Raw genomic sequence first — 24,633 nt, forward strand, 5'->3', positions numbered from 1 at the left:
TTAGATTTGAAGATTCGACTTACCGATAGGATTCAAATTCAGATCGAGGCCTATCAGATCCGATCGGATCTTGGGATTGGGTTAGATTTGCCATGAACAATGTCAGAATGAATTTCAAATATACCCTGATTCGAATTTGATTCGATTTATTTGCATCCTTACCTTGTCTACCATGTGACAAGTTTCGTTCAATACTATGCCATGCCATCCCATAAACATTAGGTTTACGGGATATTTGATCTCAAGAACCAAGCATATTGCAAAATTTTCTCAACAATCAAACACCGAAAAACAAATTTTATTGGACCAAACATGATGCTATGCCAAAAAGGGAAAATAAATTTACTTTCTCATCTAATCTTTTCTCATCCCATTTTTCTCTACAACCAAACACTTACTGAATCCGTATTTGATGAGAAAATGAAAACCTGCATACAAAACACGGTCTCAGTTCGGTTCAGGGCTTTTGTCTATAGGCTTAAGGGGAAAAGATAACCCTGCATCCAAACACTTTCTGAATCGGAAATTGATGGATGCTCCACGGTTTCGTCTTTAGGGTGACTGCCGCCAAACCGGCTACTGAGCAGCGACGCCCAAGCGTAGCCGATCGTCTCTGCTATCCTTTTCCCTCTCTACTATCACTAGTTTAATTGATGACGCCGCAGTTGCAAGCCATTTGTTTTGGTATAAGCTGAAAAAAGATATTCTTTCTTTCTCTCTCACACACACTGAAGTTGATGAAACGACAATGTCTTCGGATGGCGTTGAAGCGGAGACGGTGTTCATAGGAGCTGGGTGCAATAGAATCGTCAACAACGTCTCCTGGGGCGCCTGTGATTTAGTCTCCTTTGGTGCTCAAAACGCAGTCGCTATTTTCTCCCCCAAGGTTCCAAATTTTCTTTTACTTCTCAATTATACCTCACTGCCAGATTCTTATGCGTATACTTAAGGTTGGGTTTGTTTATGTTGGATTGAAGAGTTAACATTTTTCTTTATTATTTTCTACAGACTGCCCAAATTTTGACTACTCTTCCTGGGCACAAGGCTGTTGTGAACTGTACTCAATGGCTTCCAAGTAGTAAGGATGCATTTAAAGGTATAATCTTTCCTGTTCCTGTTTGAACGTATGCTATTATTTAGTTTCAGTCTTGCAAGTTCAACAACATTCAATGGAACAAGTTTAAGTTCACTACAGAAAAAGAAACTGATGCACGATATCTTGATGAACTCAACCAGTGTACTGGAGAAAGAACGCTTAATGGTGTTGATTAGGCACATCCTATTTTTTATAAACCGGCACATTCCCAGTGAGAAGACAAGAAATACCTCTGTTTACAATGATAAGTTACTTTTGTTTTAAAAATGTATTCTTTTTGTCTAATGATTGAGGGTGTTCATCATTCTTGAATAATGGGATGTTCCCAGTTCACCATCCTTGCTTAACCACAATCAATCTACTGAAGAACTTTAACAGATAAATTCTGATACATCATCGTGATAGGAAATTTGCAAATTACTTGCCTGGTCAGAAAATGATGACAGGTTGACAATCTACATTTCCCTCTCTCTGCTTAACTTGATAATTATAGGAGTATATCCTAAGATATGAGAGGAACTGGGTTCTATCCTACACTTTATAATTTAATGCATTTTCTACTTTTGAGGTCGTTTGTGTCAGTCATTCTAGTTAAATGAAGTTGGATTCTGAACTAATAGATCTCATTTTTCTCCACAGTGCAACATCTAGAACAACATTTTCTGCTTTCGGGAGACACTGATGGTGTCATCATTTTATGGGAATTCTCTCTTAAGGACAGAAAGGTACTTACTTGCTTGGAGTTCTTCCACAATTGAACTTTGTAAGCTCTTGCATGGAGGACATAAGTATCACACTTATTCCTCAAATAAGCATACAAATTGATAAAGTTCATATTGTGCTAGCCTAATCTTGGGCTTCTTATACTGCATTCTCTTAAAGTTACCATAGTCTGAGGTCTTTCATCAGGCTAACATCCATCATTATAAGATAACTCCAAAGGACAATTCATTTATTTTGATGCTCAGAACTGAATATTCTGTCAAGTTAGCAGCTAAGAATTGTAGCTCCAGATGGATTATTTTCTACGTGGGTATCTGTTTAATTCCTACTGGAGAACACCTCACTAAGTCCTTGTTGTGTTTTTTTCTGATGGTCAATTTTGTCCACCAACTTAAGATTTTATTGAGAGTTTGCCCCTGTCTGCTGTAGCCAGTTGGCATTTGACACGTACCTTCAAAATTTGTTTCTTCTGATGATGTGGTTTACTGGATTCTAGCTGACTATGTCATGGTCAGATCCTCTCTCTCTCCCCCTTCTTTTCTTTTTTAAAAAACTAATTGGCTTCTGCTTACTATTTTTTCACAGTGGAAACATGTATTACAAGTGCCACAGCTGCACAAGAAAGGTGTTACATGCATCACTGCAATTGTGGTTTCACACAATGTTGCACTATTTGCTTCTACCTCTTCAGATGGTACTGTTAATATATGGGAAATGATCTTTCCATCTACTATTGGAGGTATGGCAATACTTAATGATATGTTACACTGCTTTGCAGATCATGTAAAGTGTCCATAGTAAAGGTTCAGTAAAGTGTGTTGTAATGGGCATGGTCCCTACTCTTTAGTTGTTACAGATGTTGTTATTCACTAAAGAGAAGTTGTCCTGTTTATGTGGTTGAAATTTTCAGCACCAACATCCATCGACTCTGTGTTCACTTTTCATGCATTTAATTTTCTTTTCTCTACAATATAATAGAACTGACCATATAATAGAATTGGCCTCTCAATGTCTGAAAGTGTTGCTAATACTTGCAATTTATCCACTATAGGTTCAGAAGAAATCAGAGTATTTAATGCCATTGTTGCATTAGAAACAACTAGATCTTGTTTTTGTTAAATGCTCATGTGGTTATTGTAGGTGATTGTAAATTGTCATGCCTACAAGCTCTTTCTGTGGGCACGAAACCTATGGTTGCGCTTTCATTAGCAGAATTGCCAGGGAGTAGTGGGCATATAGTCTTAGCAATGGGGGGTCTAGATAGCAAGGTTCATCTTTACTGTGGGGAGAGGATAGGGAAGGTTTGTAAACACATCTGTGCCTTTGCTTCTCCTTATATATTTGTATTTGTTATCAGTCAGTTGACATAGTTCTCTTTTTCCAGTTTGTTCATGCATGTGAATTGAAAGGTCATACTGATTGGATCCGAAGTTTGGACTTTTCATTACCCATTTGGACAAATGGTGAAAAGAATAGCCTTTTCCTTGTAAGCTCATCTCAGGATAGAAGCATACGGATATGGAAGATCACTTTGAATGTATCTTCAGCTGATCCCAAGGTGCCATGCCGGAAAGAACATATAGGCTTAATGTCTTATATTGAAGGTCCTTTGCTTGTAGCTGGTTCTTCATCCTATCAGATATCTCTGGAATCTCTGCTTATTGGACATGAAGATTGGGTGTATTCAGTGGAGTGGCAACCCCCTTCTTGTGCAGCTGCTGGGGAAAATGATTGTTATCAGCCCCTTAGTATTTTATCTGCGTCTATGGACAAGACAATGATGGTTTGGCAACCTGAAAGGACAACTGGTATCTGGGTGAATGTAGTTACCGTGGGGGAACTAAGTCATTGTGCACTAGGGTTTTATGGTGGCCATTGGAGCCCATCTGGAGATTCAATTCTGGCTCATGGATATGGTGGGTCTTTTCATCTCTGGAAAAATATTGGCTCTGACTATGATAACTGGCAACCACAGAAAGTTCCATCTGGTCATTATGCAGCAGTTTCAGATATTTCATGGGCCCGATCTGGTGAATACATTCTTTCAGTTAGTCATGACCAGGTAACCCATTCATTTGTAGTTCTATGGATTTGCTTTTCTTCCTTTGTTTACGGTGTTTCTGGTTTATAGTTGTTGCAAATTTGCAATGTGCACCTTGACTCTGCCTGTCGTTGCATTCCATCTTTTTCTTACTAATTTTTCTCTTTTAGGCAGACTAGGAAGGTAACAGCTGATTAGTAGATCCTGAAGGGATGCTGGAAGGCAACCTTGATCTCCAAACGAGCTCCGTTTTTTCTTTTTTTTGATCAGCAAAAGAGAAATTTATTTGAATTTAGGGTTAAATTTAAATTTTACAGCTTTGTGTATGGGATTAATGCTCCCACACTAGTACATATTTCTGTCCTACTTTGCATTGCAGCCCAAAACAATTGTTGCCTCAAAGCCCCTTGTTTGGCAAGATAATCAGCTAGCCCATTTGCACTCCTTCTAACCCATTTGAATTCAACCTCTACCTCCTTTGCAACCTTTTCCACTTCCCTTATCACTTGTTTGAAAGTCCACGGAGTACTTCTATTGTTTTTAGCCCAAGAGATGATACCCTTGGAATCCCCTTCAACCTCAATATGCCTCAGTCCTAGCTGCTTAGCTATCTTCGGCCCTTGTAGCAATGCCATTAACTCAGCTTTTAGAGAGTTACCAATGCCAATCAGTCTAGAGAACAAAGCTAATATTCTCCTTTTAGAAATTCTGATTACTCCTCCGATACCTGACAGTCCCGGATTTCCAAAGAGCTTCCATCAAAATTCAGTTTAATCCTACCGCCTTCTGGAGATTTCTATTCCATCCTTACTTCTAGAAGATATTCAAAGATTTTACCCAATGAGCTACTTTAACTTTTATGGTGTCTATCACCTCCACTGTTCTACTCTTCTCCAAGAATATTCTATTATTCCTTTATTCCCAAATCACCCAACAAATAGCTGCCTTTGTAGCTTTCCACATAACCTTCCCTCTTTTCTTTGGTTGGCTTAGGAAGTCTCGGTTGAAAATAGACCTGTTCACGGGTCAGGCTTCAGGCCTAACTTTACACTGTTTCGGGCTTGGGCTTCGGGCTGGGACAATTAGAATTTTAACAAAAGGCAAGCCCGAGCCCGGCCCATGAACAGGTCTAGTTGAAAAGTCCTACCACATCTTGAGGGGAAGCCCACCAGCAATCAAAGAGAGTACAAAAAAATTCTCAAACGTGATGCACAAAGGAACAAGATAATAACAGATGTACCAGGGACTCACCACTTTCCTTACAAAGGGAGCACATATGAGGAGAAAGGCAAGCAAAAGGCCTTCTTCTTTGCAGCATATCACAAGTATTTACCTTGCCAAGGAAAATTTCCCAATAGAAAGCTTGAATTTTTTCGGGGATAGGCTTACTCCAAATTTCTTTCACAGGGAAATCCCCAACTGGGATGCTAGGCGAAGCAAGAACACTTAAAAAGGAAGAGCAAGAGAATAGGCTATTTGAAGAGCCTTTCCAAATTCTGGAATCTTCCAAGGATGGGTCCAAGTGAACTTGTCCTATTAGATCCAACAACTGAAATAAAGAGTCACATTCATTTTCCCTGAGGCCCCTTTTGAAACCCAGATTCCAATTGACCCCATTTGGACTAGGAGTTCCCAAATTACATACAGTTTCCCCTTTAAGATTTGACAAAGTATAGAGGTAAGGAAAAAGATCTTTAAGTGGGCTTTCTCCCACCCAAAAGTCTTCTAAAAAATGAACTTTATTGCCCTATCCCACATAAAGTTGAATGGAATTAAGGAAGGTAGGGTAGATTTCATAAATTGCTTTCCAAGGAGAAGTTGAAGAAACATGAGGGGCAACTTTTGCATCCCAACCATTTCCATCGGTCCCTCCAAACCATGAATACTCTCAATGACTTTGTGCCACAGTCTATTGCTCTCAAAAGGGAATCTCCACATCCACTTTCCTAACAGAGCTGAGTTCCTAAGTGAAAGGTTTTCTATTCCCAAACCCCCTTGATCCTTGGGCTTTCTAATTTGTTCCCAATTAATCAGGTGAAACTTCCTCTCCTCTCCTGGGTGCCATAGGAAATCTCTCATGTATTTCTCTAAGCTCCTTGCTGCTCTACAGGGTATTCTAAAGGTTGAAAGGAAGTAGACAGGGAGGTTCGCCAAAGTGGCTTTAATCAAGGTTATCCTTCCACCTAGAGAAATACAATTCCTCTTCCACAGAGCTAGCTTCCTAAAAAATCTTTCAATGACTGACTTCCAGAACCCTTCTGATCTAAGGTTTCCTCCTAAAGGTAAACCCAAGTAGCTAATTGGCAACTTCTAATCTCACACCCCAAAATCTCAGCGAATCTATGGAGTTCCCCTTCCTCCAGATTAACCCCTATAATGCCAGTTTTGGTCCAATTTATCCTTAGACCTGTCACCCCACAAAGTTATCCAATAGCAACTTTAGGTTTACCACTCCTTCCTCATTGCCTCCCTCACAAAATGAGCTCCAAAATTTTGACCACAAGGCATGAGGGAAGCAACAAGGTGGTCAGCAGTTTCCACCTCTGACTGGCAGGGACCACAGTTTAATGATCCTACCTGAACATGTCTTCTATTTAAACTATTCTCAGTCAAACACTTACCTGTAACTGCTGATCAGATCATCAAAACGACCTTTGAGGGTATTTGAGGAAACCAAATCTTTGAACTAGGTAGCACACATACTGAATGGCCAAGGAAATATTTGTAGAAAGACTTCACCAAGAAGACCCCAGATGCTTCAGGCTTCCAAACCCTCTTTTCCTCTTGATCCAGCACCAGCTTGACCTTATGGATGGCAGTGAGAAGCTCCATCGGGTCATCCACTTCCCAGTTACTTAGATTTCTTCTGAAGACTGGATTCTGCACTACTTGGTTGTTATCAATCTGAAAGCAATCAGCAATCAAAGCATTTCTGTCCCTAGCTGCCAGGAAAAGAGTAGGAATTAACTCCATGAGAGGCCTGCTTGAGCACCATTATCATCAAATTATTATGATGCAGTTTACTGATAAAAAATTATTATAATGCAGCTAGTCCTGTTGTCTCTCAAGTTATGAAACTCCTCAAATCTCTCTTGCTAAAGTATAGTCGTTAAATTATTATATTTTAACACTTATGGTCTTATCAAAACCTTTACAATGTCTATGAAGGTGTTTTCCTCTTTTCTAGTTCTAGTCTGCAATTAAAACATAATGGGAATTCATTTGATTCTTAATTTCTTATTCCATCATATATAGTTTTAGGGTGTGTCTTCACTCACATAGGCATATGAAAGAAACACCTTATTTATTGTGAAAACTTATTTAAGTCTGTTTTTAGTACTTTTCAAATTAGATGGATAAAATGTCTCACATTCTACAATTGGATAATATGGAATCATTTACATGTATATTTAGGTTGAATTCACTGAATGACGGCATACTAATATTGAAATTTTAGAATATTGCAGACTGCTCGTATTTTTGCTCCATGGAGAAATGAAGTAGGCCTGGGAGACAGATTTTATTGGCATGAAATTGCTCGTCCTCAAGTTCATGGTCATGATATTAATTGTATAGCAATCATTCAAGGAAAAGGGAATCACCGTTTTGTCAGTGGAGCAGATGAAAAAGTTTCCAGAGTTTTTGAAGCTCCTTTGTCATTCTTGAAAACACTAAATCATGCCACTTTGGAGATATCTAGTTTTCCTGAAGATCTTCAAGAGGATATTCAAATTTTGGGTGCAAATATGTCTGCTCTTGGATTGTCACAGAAACCTATATATGTCCATGGTACTCTTTCTCTCTCTCTCTCTCTCTCTCACACACACACACACATACACAAACACTGACTGTAGAGATGATGGGCCTTACTTGTGTGGGCCTCTGTTAACTGCTTTTATTTTCACTATGCTGCTGCCCTGTTAAGGGTATTTGTGTAATTTCATATTCTTAAAAGATCGATTATGGGACTGGGGAGAATTACATTTCTCTCTTCTCCATCTCCCTTTTCTTCCACTTTCTTCTCTTCTCTTTTGCTTTGAACTTCTTCTATTTTCTGCTATATTTTCCTTGATTAATCATAACTTTTATTACTGTTTTTATTTTCTTCTAACACACACACCCACAGAAACACATAAATGGTCACATACAAATTTGCACTTCTTGCTTTGACCTGAATAATCAGATCACACATTTTCTTTGACCTATATAAACCAAACTGCTAAAGTCAGACTAAATTTGTTTTTGTTTCCATCTGGTTGAGTCTTAGCTTGATGGTTGATTCATTGTTACTTCCCATTTATTCTCATATCTGAAACGTTTGAAGATAAATAGTGATACAACACAAGAAAAAATTAACCCATTTATGGGCATATCTGCACTAAAGGGATATATGTTAGAGTAGCCTTGGCTGTATGAGACTTTAATTGTTACAGTAGCAGAATTTGTATCATAGGCATTTCAGTTGCTATTTGAGTGGCCTTAGTGATGCAGTCTTGTGCCTTCCATTGTTATGGTTTATCGTTGTTTATCACTTGTTTTTCTGGAATATTATCTGGATGCATCACATCTGAAAACTACATTTTGATCTAAAAAATTGAATAAGAAATTAGAAATGGCAGCTACCTCAGCATTGGAGAGATCCCACTATGCGGAGTGGGAATCTATCCAACAGTTTGGCTTTATAACTCAAGCCTATATACTCTGACACCCCCCCCCCCCCCAAAAAAAAAAAAAAGTGTGGTTTCATCAAGGAACAAATAACAAAATAGTGATGTATTGTTATTTGTTTCTTATTCTGGAGACATAAGAAACAAATAACAAAATAGTGATGTAAACTCTGAAATCATTACTATCGAAGTGGTGCAGTGGGTGAAATGCTTGGAAAATTTCGAGGATATTTCTACAGATGCTCTACCTAGCAATTTGGAAGGAAGTGGCTGACTCTGCTCCTTCTAAGGCTGAAATCAGGCCTCTCTGATCCCCTACCAGATGAAGGTTTCATTAAGCTGAACTTTGATGGGACTAATGAAGGCAACCTGGGTCATTTAGGTATTGGAGGTGTTTTCAGAGATGAGGGAAAAGTTGTTCAATTATTCTCAGGACCAATTGGTACAGACAATTCACTTAGAACTGAGATTATGGCTGTATTGGAAGGAGTTCAAAGGGGAAAAGAGCTAAACATTAGAAGATTGATCATTGAAAGTGATTCTAAGTTGGTGATTAATTGGCTACAAAAAGAGGAAATTGGGTTCTGGCATTATGTAAATGAAAAAAAAAGAAGGTTTAAATGGCAGACCCAGAATATGGAAGTGAGATTTCAGTGGGTAAGGAGAAGTGTTAACTCCTTTGCTGATGTACTTGCTAAACAAGGGGTGGGAAGGGTGAACTTGTTTTAGGAATTGTTGTAAGCTTGTGTAATTTGTTGGGGAGGGGTAAGAGAGCTTATCCCTCCCCCTTTCTCTTGTATCATCTTTTAAGTTTTAAAAGTGATGTAAACTCTCCAGTATCCTTACAGAGAAGTGTTTTCATTCTTTGTAGGCATCTCACAAGTGTTTATTTTCATGTGTTATGACCTGGTAAGAGGCCCTAATTCTTAGCGTAGGATTGGGAAAATTGCTTTAATTGAAAAAACCAAGAAGAATGAACAATTGAAAAGGGTGTTTTGCAGAAGGATGAACAAGGAGCCATGAGTCTCAAAAGATCAATATCCTTTATTAATACTTGATATGGATCCCCTCGGTCATTCTACTTTAACTTGCTTCCATGTGAGGGTACTGACTTCCCATGGGCCTTGATCTGGAATTCGCATGCCCCTTCTAAGGTTTCCTTTCTGGTTTGGACTGCTGTGTTGGGTAAATATCTTACCACTGATCGGCTGCTCAGAAAGGGGGTGCCCCTACCGAACATCCTTTGCCCTCTATGCAATGCAGTTCCTGAATCCTCCAACCATCTGTTCATTTACAGCAGATTCTCCTCCCAGCTGTGGGATTTGGCTTTCTCCTGCTTTGGAGTCCATTCTTGCCTACCTGATTCAGCCCTTCAGCTCTTGCAAGGATGGTCTCTTAAGGGTTTGAACAACAAGGGTAAATTGCTTTGGAGGACTTTCCCTTCTGACATCTTTGGCCCTCTGGAAGGAAAGGAACAGTTGAATTTTTTACAACTCTTTTTCTGGTGTAGTTTCAGTAAAAAACAAGGATATAAGCTTTTTGTGTTCTTGGTTAAGTGTACAAAGGGCATTCATGGGTGTCCAACTTTACTCTTTTTTGCAAGCTGGGCCCTTCTTCTGTTGACACTGTATATTCCCATTGTACAGGCTCTCATTGTACATGGGCTTCTACTTTAATACAATTCAATACTTTACCTGCTTCGAAAAAAAAAAAGAAGATGGGGAAGGCATGGGATCATCATTATCATCATCTAAGCATTATTCTAACTATATGGGGTCGGCTACATGAACCCTGTTTTTCCATTTGTTCTGTTTAGTGCCACATCCGTTGTTAAATTATGGGATAATAGCTAAAAAGATACAAACTTTCAGTCTTATAACCCTCTGTTAAAGCCAAAGATCGAAGAAAAGCCAGAATTGGAATAATCTGTGGAAGAAAATAAGGCCAATGATGTTTCCCTAGAATGGTAGGGATGATAAATTGATTTGGAGATTGAATCTGAAGGGGAATTCTCTATTAAGTTAGCATATTCAGTCTAAGCTTTGGCCAATTCCAACACCACACCCAGTATTACTGAACTAAGAAAGAATGGACTATTAATTGCCCCCCAAAAATAAAGTGTTTTTGGTTCCTTCTTTTTCTAAATCGAATTTCCTCGAGAGCTTCCTGAGGCGAAGGGGTCTAAACAATGATGAAGATTGTGTGGTTTGGGGGGAGAGGGAGGATAGTACTCACATATTCTTTAACTGTGATTATGCTAGGCAAATCTGGAGAGTTTTGGAAAATTCAAATTTGGCCCCCTCAAATGTGGATAACTCAATTTTAGACTGGTGAGTAAGAATCCAAAATGATAGAGGACAGAAGAAAGAAATTTGAGAGAGCTGATGGCCTTTGTCCTGTGGAGATGGTGGAAAAATAGAAATTTTAAGCTGTTTAAAAACAGATCTCTGCCTCCCTTGTCTCTGATAAGGCTAGAGAGGAGGCTTTAGAGTTTAAAGTGTTAAATGAGGGTAAACCTGGGGTTACTTCTTAAAAAAAGAATTTGGGTGAGATGGGAAACCCCGAGGACCGCATATATCAAAATAAACTTTGATGCTTCAAGGAAATTTGATGGGTCCTCAGCCATTGGATGTATAGCTAGGGATGAATCAGGGCACATCCTCAAAATTTGTAGTAAATCTGTTGGCTTTTTCTTCATTAATGTAGCAGAAGCTTGGGCAGCTTTTGAAGCCTATGCTATGGCAAAGTTGTTTACCAACGTTAATGTTATAATTGAAGGTGACTCAAAGCATGTAATCGACTGTCTGAAGGGGTGGGATACCCTTCCTTGGAGTATTAAAAGCATCATTAATGAATCTTATTTGATTTGCAGCAAGTGGAAGCTGAATGTCCTGTATGCCCACTTGTACAGGGAAGCAAACTTTGCAGCTGATTGGCTTGCCAATGAAGGTCATGGTTTAGGGTCCAGCGAGTTTTTGTTGTCTAATAATTCCTTTTATTTTATTTGCTTTAGTGATTATTGGAGTTTGTGACTTTGTGTTCCCCACTTTTCCTCTCTAAAAAAAGTACTTTAAATTAAAATGAACCCTACAAATTTATACATCAGATGAAAAATGCCATCTACTTTTTGAAGAAAAATAGAAAAGACTCTTTGTCCAAACGCTTCTTGTATGATCAGTTAATTCACACCTTACTGATGTATTCTAAAACTTCTAAAGAAAATATAGAGTGCCTAAGTTTGATTTTTTCCATTAGTATGTAGGATATGATATTACCAAACATGAGTTGTTGCCATCAAGTACAAACTTGTGCATTTCTGGAATGTCTGTTCCTGGATTCTCTTTTTATATTAAAAGAAAAGCATTGTCATTCTTTTTTTTTTTTTGGATTTGGTATCATTGGCATTTGATAGGACATCACTTCTGCTACCCTTTGATGCAAGATCCAAATTCTGTGCAACTCTCTGTAGGCATTATATGCTAACCAATCAAGTATGACTACATGGGTTGCTTGTCTATGTAGCTGCAAACGAGGTCTCAGACAGAAACAGCAATGATGCTTTAGACACTCTGGAAACAATTCCGGATGCAGTGCCAGTTGTTTTGACTGAGCCCCCAATTGAAGAGCAACTAGCATGGCATACACTATGGCCAGAGTCACATAAGCTTTATGGCCATGGGAATGAGCTATATTCTCTATGCTGTGATCATCAGGGGAAGCTTGTTGCCTCGTCATGTAAGGTATTCAATTTTCTTCTTAGAACTTCTGTTTCCATTTCTTTAATTTGTGTTGCTGTATTGCACAGCATTTCATTCCAAGTCTTAGAAAGATGACTCGTATTGGAACCCATTTGGATTATTATGCAACACTAGACACAGGTTATTTTTCACTCAGCTTTACTCCCTTAGGGACATTTTTTCTGAATTGCTATCTGTTTTACCATTCTATAATTATTCTTACCAGAACTGGTAATCAAGTATTCTCTCGTTGCTGGTTACTTATTTTAATTTTTAGCTTCTGTTTCCATTTGCTATATTTTTTCATGCACTTCTTGTAGCTGTCACAAGCATTCATTGGTTACACATCAAATTGCTTGTGTGCTAAATTTTTAATGCTAATGGATGTCATAATAGAATAAAGTTCAATTCAATTAAGTGGAGATTCCACAAATCCACAGTCCTGTTCTCTACGTTATCCATTGATGTTAATGATTTGGTTCATTCAATGCTAGAAATCACATCAATAGGTTTTATGAGCATTCGAGTCTTTTCCCTCCCATCAGATTCTTATCTTTATCCCTTGTATATGAATTTTTTTTGCCTCTTGCATTTAAAAGAAAAATGCATTCTGAAGGGTGCTGGTAATTAAACAATAGTATACTTAAATAGGCAGGCTTCATCTATATATTGTTTTTTTTTTCACATGTAACTGTTCTTCAATTATTGTTGGACTATGCTGTATTAATTTATCCAGTCACTGTAAATTACCATCTATCTTGCAGGCACAATCAGCAATGGTGGCAGAAATCTGGCTATGGCAGGTGGGGTCCTGGAAGGCAGTGGGTCGCCTGCAGTCTCATAGCTTAACAGTTACACAGATAGAGTTTTGTTGGGATGACTCTTTACTTTTAGCTGTCTCAAGGGATCGTCAATTCTCAGTCTTTTCAATTAAAAGGACAGGTAAATTGGTCTCTTTAGTTTACAGAACTGTCTAATAATTTGCTGTCAGTAGGATCTTAGTGTTTTTTTTTCTTCCATATAGCTTCTTTATTTCTTAAATGTTGCCATGAAGGCAGATGTACTACTAGTCAAGAATGATGCCTTCAAATGAATGCAAGAAATAACTAAAAGAATTGAATTTTCAGCACATTATATTATAGGGTTTCTCTTCATATTCTCTTGATCCTCCTCCAGAGGAACATTCCTACTTTGTTGAGACTATCTTTAGTTAAGCATGATATAGTACATCTGACTCATTGGTTTTGAAACCCCAGGGGCAGATGAAGTCTCATATCATCTTGTTGCAAGGCAGGAGGCGCACAAGAGAATAATATGGACATGTTCATGGAATCCATTTGGCTATGAGTTTGCAACAGGCTCAAGGGACAAAACTGTGAAGATCTGGGCTGTAGTAGAGAATGGATCTTCAGTGAAGCAGCTCATGGCTTTGCCACAGTTCAACAGCAGTGTAACTGCCTTATCTTGGATTGGTCGCAATCGTTCTATGAATCATGGGTTTCTTGCAGTTGGAATGGAAAGTGGACTAATCGAACTTTGGAGCCTTTTTGGAAGAACTGATGGTGAAAGTACAGCACTGCCAAAATTCAATGCTTCTCTTGCAGTAAGGTTCAACCCATTCATGTGTCATGTTTCCACTGTGCAGCGCTTGGCATGGACGAACTCTGAAGAGAGTGGAGATGGAGGATCCCTACAGCTTGGTTCTTGTGGTGCTGATAATTGTGTGAGGGTGTTTGATATAAAAGTGGACTAAAGTAGTTTTTTGGGTATTGTCCTTGTGTTGTATACAACACTTATTTTTACTTGATAAGATGATAAATTGACATGAAATATAGTTAATATTCCATACAAATTGTTGCCCCAAGGCTCCATTACAACCAGTCAGAGACCATAGCGACTGAGCCAGTTGGCACTGCCGAAATAATCGGAAAGTAGTTGCCCAAAAGGTGATTTTGGGATGCGATGCAATTTACTTATTGCATCTGTATACATTAGGAAACACATATTACTTGTGTAATCCCTCTTCTTTTCAGACCAACTCTAGCAGTGTCGATATAGTGTTTGTGACCTTATGCTCAGGTGAGGTAAGGTTTGGTTGGTCCGACGACTCACCCTACCAGCCCAAATTGCACTAGTCAAAGTAAGGCATTTTTTTTTTCTTTTTAATTTGGAAACAAAATGTTCCTAGTCGCACCTAACAATCCGTCCTATGGAAGTTTTAACAGTAAGAGCCAATGAGCTTATTCAATAGCCGACCCAGACGTTTGAATTTGAATTCCAGTAGTTTGGTTCTGAAATCTGGACCATGACCATTCGGCGAGTCATTGAAATATGAATAATTGAAGAATCTCAAGTGTAGTGTGAATTCTTCGTTACAGTTTACATTTGGACTCTTTTCTTCTCTAGATTTAGCCATTGATTCAATAGTTGGAAACTTCGAATGGAAGGAGGAGGTTCCCTTTAAAAGGCTTAGTTTGGAAAGAGTACAAATACATACAAAATACAAGGTTTTGCACTCTACATATTTGTATTTGTAGTCCTTTCAAACTAAGCCTCTGCTAGTTTGCCAGCTTTTTTTTCATGAAATTTGGTCCTTCGTTGAAATAAAACATTGATTGCCCAACTAAGCCAATTTGTAAGCAAAATAGTGGAACACATTATAGATTTCCCCGTGTATGTAAGGGAGTTAATAGATGCCAATCCAACAGCTATTACGACTTTGCCCTTGTTAACATGTAAAGCCAACAAAGAGTATAACAAGAGAGTACCTTCTCATAAACAACCTTGCACAAGAGAAATGGGAATAAATTGATAGAGTTCAACTATGATACTGGAAAAATTTATAATCGATTGACTGGTATCATACAAGCAGTAACCAATCACATGACATTCATCAAGTTGTTTTGGTATCATACCTTTCCATTCTGGCATCATAGGTTTACTTACCCTACTTGATAATTACACTGAGTTTGGGCCATGTGGATGATGCAACATGTCTTGGCTCTTCCCAATGCTTCCTGGTTGTGACAAGCGTTTCTAAGAGCTGGGGGGCTCGATTAGATAAAGTTATTTCGATATCTACCTTTCCGTTCCAGCATCATAGGTTTACCAATTACCGTATCCATGCAAACGATGCAACGTCTCTTGGCTCTTCCCAATTGTTCCTAATTCAGACAAGTGTTTTTAAGAGCTAAGTTTTCTCTTAAGAGCTTGCTATATTAGTCCTTTGTCTCCATCCAAGCCAAGTTTACCATTGTCGACTTGCAAGAGTTTAAACATTCTGTGATTTGATCAAATACATACAAATATAAAAATAATTTTATTTAATAAAAAAATAATCATGGTCAAAATTTTAGGTATTGTATGTCACCTTTGGCTAGCAAGGAATGCCCTTATTTTTGCCAATCAGAATTGGAGTCCTACTTACATTTTAAAACGAGCATATCATTTTGCAAACCAATGTCTATCAGCAAGATCTCTACAAACTCCATTTCTCAATATAGGTCCATACGTTGATAGGGGCATATTTTTGCTCTATTATTTATAATTTTTCTTTGAAACTGGTTCAGAGGGATCAGTTTAAGACACGTCTACCCCTGAACCAAATCAGACCCCCAAACATCCCCTGCAGGAGTGTATCGATAAGCCACTGATGAGACCCGATATGTATCGAAATATTGAACCTTATCTGCCATCTATGCGGCATTGGACCAGACCTCCACGGATTTGTAAAGATAAACTTTGATGGTGCCACGCGCTCGCGCAATCCCTCTTTCACCCAACTCAGCTTTGGTTACTGAAGCCGTGGCAGATGACACTCCTTGAGTCACTTCGATTTGCCCAATCTTGGGGCATTTCAGCTGCTATTATAAAAGGCGATGCTTAGACTCTGATTAATCTCTTGTTGGAGGATTCTTCACAACCTCCATGGAGCATATCGCCTTCCAAATCTTTTAGTTGCTTATTTACTACGGAACTCTAATCATGCTGCTCATCAATTAAGTGGCTAAATTTGCACTTTAATGTACCATTACTCACACTCGGTCCACTTTAGTGGAGTTTCTATCTCCACCTTGGATTTGCCTTGGGCTTTTTTCAAAAATATATATATATATATAATGGTAGTGGTTATACATTGGTCAAATAACTTGCATTCCTTATGTTGGGTCTCAAGGGCCAATGGCCACTTGATCCTTCAACTCAAGATGATTTTGATCCAAATGTGTTTCAAGGAGACCGATAACAGGGTGGTACAAATGGGTTGCCATCAAGACTTTGTTATTCAACAATAGAGGGCTCTGTCAACTAAAATGGGTAGGAAGAAACTGTAGCTGCAAGTCAATAACAAACACCTAAACAGTGCTCCAGAACCACATAATCCAGGATGAAGAATCTGTCAACCTTTTCTTGCGGCAAAGACCGTTCAAATAATGTAGATGGGGCGAGTTTGATGACGGATAATCAAGGAATAATCTTGTCCTACGTGAAAGCTTTTTCAACCAAGAACTGTGGTCCTTATAATATTTTTTTTGTTGATTTCCAATTAAGACGAACCTGGCAAAAATGAGCAGAAACGTCCAACGATCACACAGATTCATTCATTAATACAAATCTCCCGCCTAGTCACTCTCTGACAGTTCAATTTTCTTCTTAAGGCAAAGCATAAACGATAATATGCCATTCTCACTTCTCAGTTTGAAGAAAAAGAAAAAATAATGGAAAGACTGGCCCTCTTTCACCGACAGGTACATACATCATACGATACAGAAAAGGAGCGGAGAGAGATGGAAAAACAGAAAGAGAAAAATGGTTAAGTAAGAAAGAGAGTGGCAATAACATTGCACAGCTCTCTCCCATTATAACAACTCTGTGAGCCCCTCTTGGTATTGAACTTTTGGTTCAATGTGGGTTCACAGAGGGGCTCACATACGGGTGTTAACATGTGAGCACCTCCTTTTGATCATCTCAGAATTAGTAACAGGGTGATGTAATGAAATTTGATGGTTAACGAAGAAACAGAGTTGTGGTGCTGACCACTGAGATATCATCAGTACAGAACTTTTCTTTTTCTGCGGCTCAAATGCACTCAGTAACAGAAGCTTGGTGGATGTGTGTGGGGGATCTGGGCCTTCGCAACTCTCCTCCATGCATGTGACCCATTTTCAAAGAATCCATCTTCAGAAAGCTCCTGAGTGCTGATTAACAGGCAAAATTCATTGTGAAGACAATATCAGAACTGAGAACTGTATCTTTTCTGGCTTTTCATTTTAATTGGTTTTTGGTGGAAAGAAATCTATCAAAGCCGGAAAAAAGAGCAAATGAGAAATAAAGGAGAGATAAGATGGTTAAAGCCATAAAGGTCTTCTGATCAAACAGATATCTGGCAAAGGAGAAGAGCAGCTTTTAGTAGGAGTTTAGGACTCATCCAGTGGCCAGTGGGCCGCTGGATGCATGAAATAAGTTCTCCACGCCAGAAACAAGCTGTCATTGCAATTCTTTTGCCTGTACAATAGTAATGGACTAGTGTGAGTGTCCTAATTAATACACTGAGCAGGGTTAAGAGACGAAAGAAAAGCTCGTTGGAAGCAAATGAGTAATATAGAGGTGACCCACTGAGTCTGAGTGGATGGTCTGCATCAATGAATTATGGGCCCATGACTCGACACTCATGGATGGGGTATAGTAGAGGACAAAATGAATGCAGTAAGATTCATCTACGAATGCAAGGTTACTTGATACCTCATGTCAACACATCAGCAAAAGCACAAATGCTTGGTATGCAGTCTGTTGGGGAAGATGGGGTCACTGTAACTTTGGAGGAGAAGCTCTGAGGCGCGTCTGAAGACACTGTCTTTAGAACATTATTTGCCCCCACTCAGTTTTACTGAGTTTGCTGTTGGGTTACAGGCAAATTCATTCCCAAGATACAACAGAGCCTTGGGCGAGAATCTGCAACCAACAAAGTTGAAGAGTCTCCAAAGAAACCTTCTGTAAACTGTAGCAGACCGGACTGAGAGAGAGAGAGATAGTGAATTTCGAAATTGTGTGTTTTGGAGTCTGATTCATGCTCCTTAAATAATTTGTGAAGAGGTATAAGAAAAAGGTAGGTGCTGGTTTAGAGAAGGCACATTGAACAGTCACAATTTCAACCATTGTGACTGTTTAAAAAGTTGTTAATAGTTTGTGACTGTTAACTTTGAATTGTGCCTCTTGATTACACCCGATCGAATCGTGACCGTTGATCTCATCAATGGTGATTAACGGTCATCAACGTACCAAAACCAGAGCCGCCCATCGCAAGCCACGCGGGTGCGAGCAAAGTGCGCCTCTAAAGCGCCTCATTGTGCCACACAGACGCGCGCACACGGTGCACGCGCATTGCGCGGTATCGAATCCCCATACTCTCCTTTACTAATTCTAAGGAGTGTAAATCAGCTCCTATTGAAATATTGAAAACAAAACTTATAATTTTCCAATGTGGGACAAGTTCAAAACTGAGTTTTTGTAAGAGAAAAACTGATTTTTTTCAAACAAATGTACATGTGCAATTTCTCATGTAATTGACCAATCAAACCCATTGGATTTAATCTCTTATGAGATTAAAATCCAACAATCCCACACATTGATTGATCAATTACATAGTTTTCTCTCAATCCAAACTACTATGACACAGTTATGCATACAAAAGGTGTTTATCAACTTAAACCTCTTGTTAGTATAGTTATCTCAGAGCCTTATCAAAGTTATTGGTGGTAAGACCTTAAACCAACTACTCTCAACACAGACCGGAGACACCTATACACATAAAAATGTTCAGTCTCTGCAAGAGTTTCAAATTTTGCTCAGCACTGTTACGGTCATGTGCTTCTTTCCTGGTTTCAGGAACAATCCCGAGAGCAAACGCAAACCCTCATGAGAAGCGGCACCACTTCTATGTTCACATAGGTGAAGTTCCACTATGTGCTCCGTTATTTGACACATTTCAGAACTTCATTAAGAATTTATCTCAACCTTTCATCATAACGGAGAGCACTGTTTATGTTGTGATGGGAAATTTCTCAATGTCAGTGCTAATAATCACATTGCTGTAACTTGTTGTTACCCATTAAACTCAATACTAATGGATTTTCAGTTCAGGTTGGGTTACCATTACAGGTGACTAAGTAAAGGGTTTTAATCTCATCTCTTTGGTTGTCATTCTTACCAATTCTCTGGCTAAACCCTTGGTAAGAGGATTAGCCAAGTTTTTACTTGACCTCACATAGGTTATAGTGATGACTCCATTTTGAATCAGTTGCCTAACAAATTCATGTATCAGACTTACATGTCTGGACTTAACATTGTAGGTACCACTGTAGGCCCTTGACAGAGTTGCCTCACTATCACAGTAAATGGAAATTGGAGGCATAGGACTAGGTGAAAGTTTTATATCCAATAATAAATTCCTAATCCATTCAGCCTCTTTTCCAACAGCCGCTAAGGCTATGAATTCGGATTCCATGGTCGAGTGAGATATACAAGTTTGTCTCTTGGATGCCCAAGAGATCGCACCCCCACCAAGGACAAAAATCCATCCAGATGTGGATTTGTTATCTCCATTACCGGTAATCCAACTTGCATCAGTGTACCCTTCTAGTACAACTGGATAATCACAATAAAACAAACCAAGTTTCAGGGTTCTCTTGAGATACCCAAGAACTCTCCCAATTGCCTTCCAGTGCTCTGCACCGGGATTACTTGTAAACCGACTGTGTTTACTTACTGCAAATGCAATATCAGGTCTGGTACAAAGCATAGCATACATCAAGCTCCCTACTGCACTAACATACTCAAGTTGTGCAATTGCTCTACCAATATTTTCTACTACTTTTATACTAGAATCATATGGGGTGCTATATTCTTTAAAACCTAAATGCTTAAATTTCTCAAGTACTTTCTCAATATAATGTGATTGGCTTAGTGCATAGCCCCTACTATACTTTTTAACTTTTATTCCCAAGATGGTATCTACTTCTCCTAAATCTTTCATCTTGAAAACAGATGATAAGTAGTTTTTAGTTTCATTTATGTCAACCATATTTGTACCCACAATAAGCATATCATCCACATAAAGACATACAATTATTCCATAATTTTTAGTGAATTTTGAGTAGATGCATCTATCAGCACTATTATGTTAAAAACCAAAAGCTAGAATGCAAGAATCAAATTTCTCATGCCATTGTTTAGGTGTTTGTTTTAATCCATATAGTGATTTAACCAGTTTATAGACTTTTTTCTCGTTTCCAGGAAGAACAAATCCTTCTGGTTGTTCCATGTAAACCTCTTCATTTAAATCACCATTTAAGAAAACAGTTTTAACATCCATTTGATGAACAGATAAGTGATAAATGGATGGTAATGCTATAAGTGTTCTAATAGAAATTGTTCTAGCCACTGGTGCATAGGTGTCAAAGTAATCAATCCCTTCCTTTTGACTAAATCCTTTGGCTTCCAATCTAGCCTTAAAAGTTTGCACAGTTCCATCAGTGTTGTATTTTCTTCTAAACACCCATTTACATTTTATTGGTTTTGATCCTAGAGGCAGATCTACTAGTACCCATGTGTTATTTGACATTATTGAATCTATTTCATCATTTATAGCTTCCTTCCAAAAGACAGCATCTCTAGAGGTCATGGCCTCATTATAGGTTTTTTGATCATTTTCAATATTTAGGACAATGGGTATTTTATTTAAAATCTTCTCTCTATCAGCCTCAACCAAAAATACAATTGACTGAGTAGAGATAAAATCTGAACCTAAGTGTTTCTCTGCTCTTTGTCTTTGACTTCTTCTAAGTCCTATTGTAGGTGTTATAGTTGTGTCATTTCTTCTTTCAGTCTCATTATTATCAATAGGTATTGAGATCTGAGTTTCTCTATTATTTTCTGTGGATTCATTTTCTGCAGGTTCAGAACACAGTTTATTTTCAAAGAATTCAACATCTCTAGTTTCAATTATTATGTTGGACTCTAAGTCTAGAAGTCTATAGGCCTTGCTATGTTCTGCATATCCAATAAACATACTTTTCTTAGCTCTGAGTCTTAATTTGGTTCTTTTAGGATCTGGAACTCTATAATATGATAAGCACCCCCACACTTTTAGATATGCTAAAGTAGGTTTTCTTCCTGTCCATAATTCATATGGGCATTTGTTGTTAACTCTAAAAACAATTCTGTTATGTAAATGGCAGGCTGTTAGGAGTGCTTCTCCCCACAGGTTTAAGGGTGCATTAACTTTTAACAACATGCAGTTTATCATTTCTGTAAGTGTTCTATTTTTCCTTTCAGTCAGGCCATTCTCCTGAGGGGTATAGGGAGCAGAACACTGATGTATTATTCCAAATTCTTCACAGAAAGAATTAAACTCATTTTTAAAGTATTCAGCACCCTATCACTTCTAAGGATTTTAATTTTCTTTTCTAGTTGATTTTCAACTTCAGTCTTATATGGTTTAAACATGTCAAAGGTTTCATCCTTAGTTCTCATAAGGTAACATAGGTGTACCTAGAAAATTCATCTATAAATGTTATGAAGTATCTCTTGCCTCCTCTAGTTAATACACCATTGAGTTCACAGATGTCAGAATGGATTAGTTCTAGAAGTTGAGAATTTGTCTCAACACTAGGGAAAGGTTTCTTAGCCATTTTAGATTTTACACATATTTCACATTTTCCAGTTGATTCATTACTGTAAGCAATTATACATAGTTTGCTCATGTTCTTTATGGATTTAAAATTTAAGTGTGCTAATCTATCATGCCATAAAGAGAAAGAATCAACAATATAAGCAGAAACTTTTCCTTCATTAATACTTAATTTGAACATACCATTACAACCATATTCCTTTCCAACAAACATCCCATTCTTGGATATGATTATTTTGTCGGATTCAAAGACAACTTTGAATCCCCTCTTACAAACAAGATTTACTGAGACCAAGTTCTTTCTAATGTCAGGAACATGGAGAACATTCAGGAGAGTCAGTGTCTTTCCGGATGTGAAGTTCAACTCTACGTTGCCTCTTCCAGCAACTTTGGCACATGTTTGGTTTCCCATCTGTACCTCCTGGCCACCAGTCACTTCTTCATATGTCTTGAATAAAGACTTGTCTTTACAAACATGGACTATGGCGCCTAAATCAAACCACCATCCAGAAGACAATTTTGCCATGTTGACTTCAGTAATCATGGTCACGAGATTGTCTTCTACCATGTTTGCAGACTTTGTTCCGCCTTTCCGATATCGGCAGACTCGAGCATAATGCCCCTTCTTTCCACAAACATAGCAGGATCCTTTCTTATTGTTACTCTTTTTGAAGTTCCCATCCTTTTCCTTTACTTGTAATGCAGGGTTAGTCTTCTTCGATCCGTTTTCCACAAAATTTACCTTAGAGTTCAGCATACCGGTCAGTGTCTTATCCCTACTGTCTCTAATTCGAGACTCTTCTTCAATACGAAGGTGTTGCTGAATTTGCTCCAAGGTAGGTTCTTCAGCCTTGTGCAGAAGTTTCTTCCTGTAATCCTTCCAAGAGGGTGGAATTTTGGCAATGATTGCTCCCACTTGGAAAGATTCAGGAAGGATGATGTTAAGGGATCGAATTTTATTGACTATCACCTGTAGTTCATGAACCTGCTCCAGTATAGATTTATGGTCGTTCATGGTGAAGTCAAAGTATTCTGCAATAAGATATTTATTCGCACCTATTTCTTGCACCTTGTATTTGAATTCCAGGGCCTTCTAGATTTCTTTTGGAGATGCAAGTTCCTTGTAGAAGTTGTAGAGCCGGTCTGATAAGGCATTCAGTATGTGTCCTCGGCACAGAAGTGAGTCATCTTCCCGTTTTGCTCTTTCCTTCTTTAGTTTCTCATAGTCTTTGTCAATGGGTTCAAGAAGTGATTGCAAATTCGGGTCCAACAGATAGTATAGCTTTAGTGTGGTCAGAAAGAAGATCATCTTGTCTTGCCATCGGCTAAAATTTGCTCCATCAAACTGGTCTAGTTGAACAAGATCTTGGTTCATCATTTTGATCGAAGTCATGCTTGCTTCCGCCTCCATTGCAGAATAACGTTCTATAATTGTTGGGGAAGATGGGGTCACTGTAACTTTGGAGGAGAAGATCTGAGGCGCATCTGAAGACACTGTCTTTAGAACATTATTTGCCCCCACTCAGTTTTACTGAGTTTGCTGTTGGGTTACAGGCAAATTCATTCCCAAGATACAATAGAGCCTTGGGCGAGAATCTGCAACCAACAAAGTTGAAGAGTCTCCAAAGAAACCTTCTGTAGACTGTAGCAGACTGGACTGAGAGAGAGAGAGAGAGAGATAGTGAATTTCGAAATTGTGTGTTTTGGAGTCTGATTCATGCTCCTTAAATAATTTGTGAAGAGGTATAAGAAAAAGGTAGGTGCTGGTTTAGAGAAGGCACATTGAACAGTCACAATTTCAACCATTGTGACTGTTTAAAAAGTTGTTAATAGTTGGTGACTGTTAACTTTGAATTGTGCCTCTTGATTACACCCGATCGAATCGTGACCGTTGATCTCATCAATGGTGATCAACGGTCATCAACGTACCAAAACCAAAGCCGCCCATCGCAAGCCACGCGGGTGCGAGCAAAGTGCGCCTCTAAAGCGCCTCATTGCGCCACACACACGCGTGCACACGTGTTGCACGGTATCGAATCCCCATACTCTCCTCTACTAATTCTAAGGAGTGTAAATCAGCTCCTATTGAAATATTGAAAACAAAATTTATAATTTTCCAATGTGGGACAAGTTCAAAACTGGGTTTTTGTAAGAGAAATTTTGATTTTTTCAAACAAGTGTACAGGTGCAATTTCTCATGTAATTGACCAATCAAACCCATTGGATTTAATCTCTTATGAGATTAAAATCCAACACAGTCTACAAATGGTCCCCCATGTAGCAGAATCACAATGGTTTAGGTGCTCTATTTGTCAATGACAATCATTCTATGCAAACACGGACACCGTGCTAACAAACTTGATTATCTTATCTCCTCTCCCTCCCAAATAAGTGATTTTCAGAAGATAACATGGTACTAACTAACCCCACTCAGTAACATGTAATTTCTAAACCTGACCCAATCGAATAGGGTTTAATCAGTTCGGTATTTTTGAAAAAATGAAGGATTGGTTCGATTTTTGTTAACCTACAAGAAAATTGGCAGTTATTTGAACTAATCGGTATATATATTTATATGTTTATATATATTATATATATTTAATATATGTCACATATTTTCTATATATTATATATAAATATCTATTCATTATATATACATGTATTATATTTATAATAATTTATTT

General features: G+C 38.3%; 1 protein-coding gene across 1 annotated transcript; it reads left to right on the forward strand.

The window, feature by feature from the left end:
- The first annotated feature begins 460 nt into the window (after positions 1-460).
- ELP2 (elongator protein 2) lies at positions 461-14,116 on the forward strand. Its single transcript, XM_088985915.1, has 10 exons — positions 461-886; positions 1,009-1,096; positions 1,736-1,821; positions 2,405-2,558; positions 2,960-3,120; positions 3,204-3,881; positions 7,328-7,649; positions 12,050-12,267; positions 13,029-13,206; positions 13,521-14,116. Exons 1-10 carry the CDS (start codon positions 749-751, stop codon positions 14,015-14,017), a joined length of 2,520 nt encoding a protein of 839 aa, XP_088842041.1. The 5' UTR covers positions 461-748; the 3' UTR covers positions 14,018-14,116.
- Positions 14,117-24,633: the final 10,517 nt, after the last annotated feature.

The sequence above is a fragment of the Nelumbo lutea genome, chromosome 4 (assembly GCF_056320005.1).
Source record: "Nelumbo lutea isolate HS-2025 chromosome 4, American lotus-T2T, whole genome shotgun sequence".
Taxonomy (NCBI): Eukaryota; Viridiplantae; Streptophyta; class Magnoliopsida; order Proteales; family Nelumbonaceae; genus Nelumbo; species Nelumbo lutea.

Excerpts from the sequence above, each read along its gene's own strand:
- ELP2 (XM_088985915.1), top strand. The coding sequence starts at position 749 with ATGTCTTCGGATGGCGTTGAAGCGGAGACGGTGTTCATAGGAGCTGGG. Across the intron at positions 1,822-2,404 it reads TCTCTCTTAAGGACAGAAAG|TGGAAACATGTATTACAAGT; the intron begins GTACTTACTTGC and ends ATTTTTTCACAG. Across the intron at positions 13,207-13,520 it reads CTTTTCAATTAAAAGGACAG|GGGCAGATGAAGTCTCATAT; the intron begins GTAAATTGGTCT and ends TTGAAACCCCAG.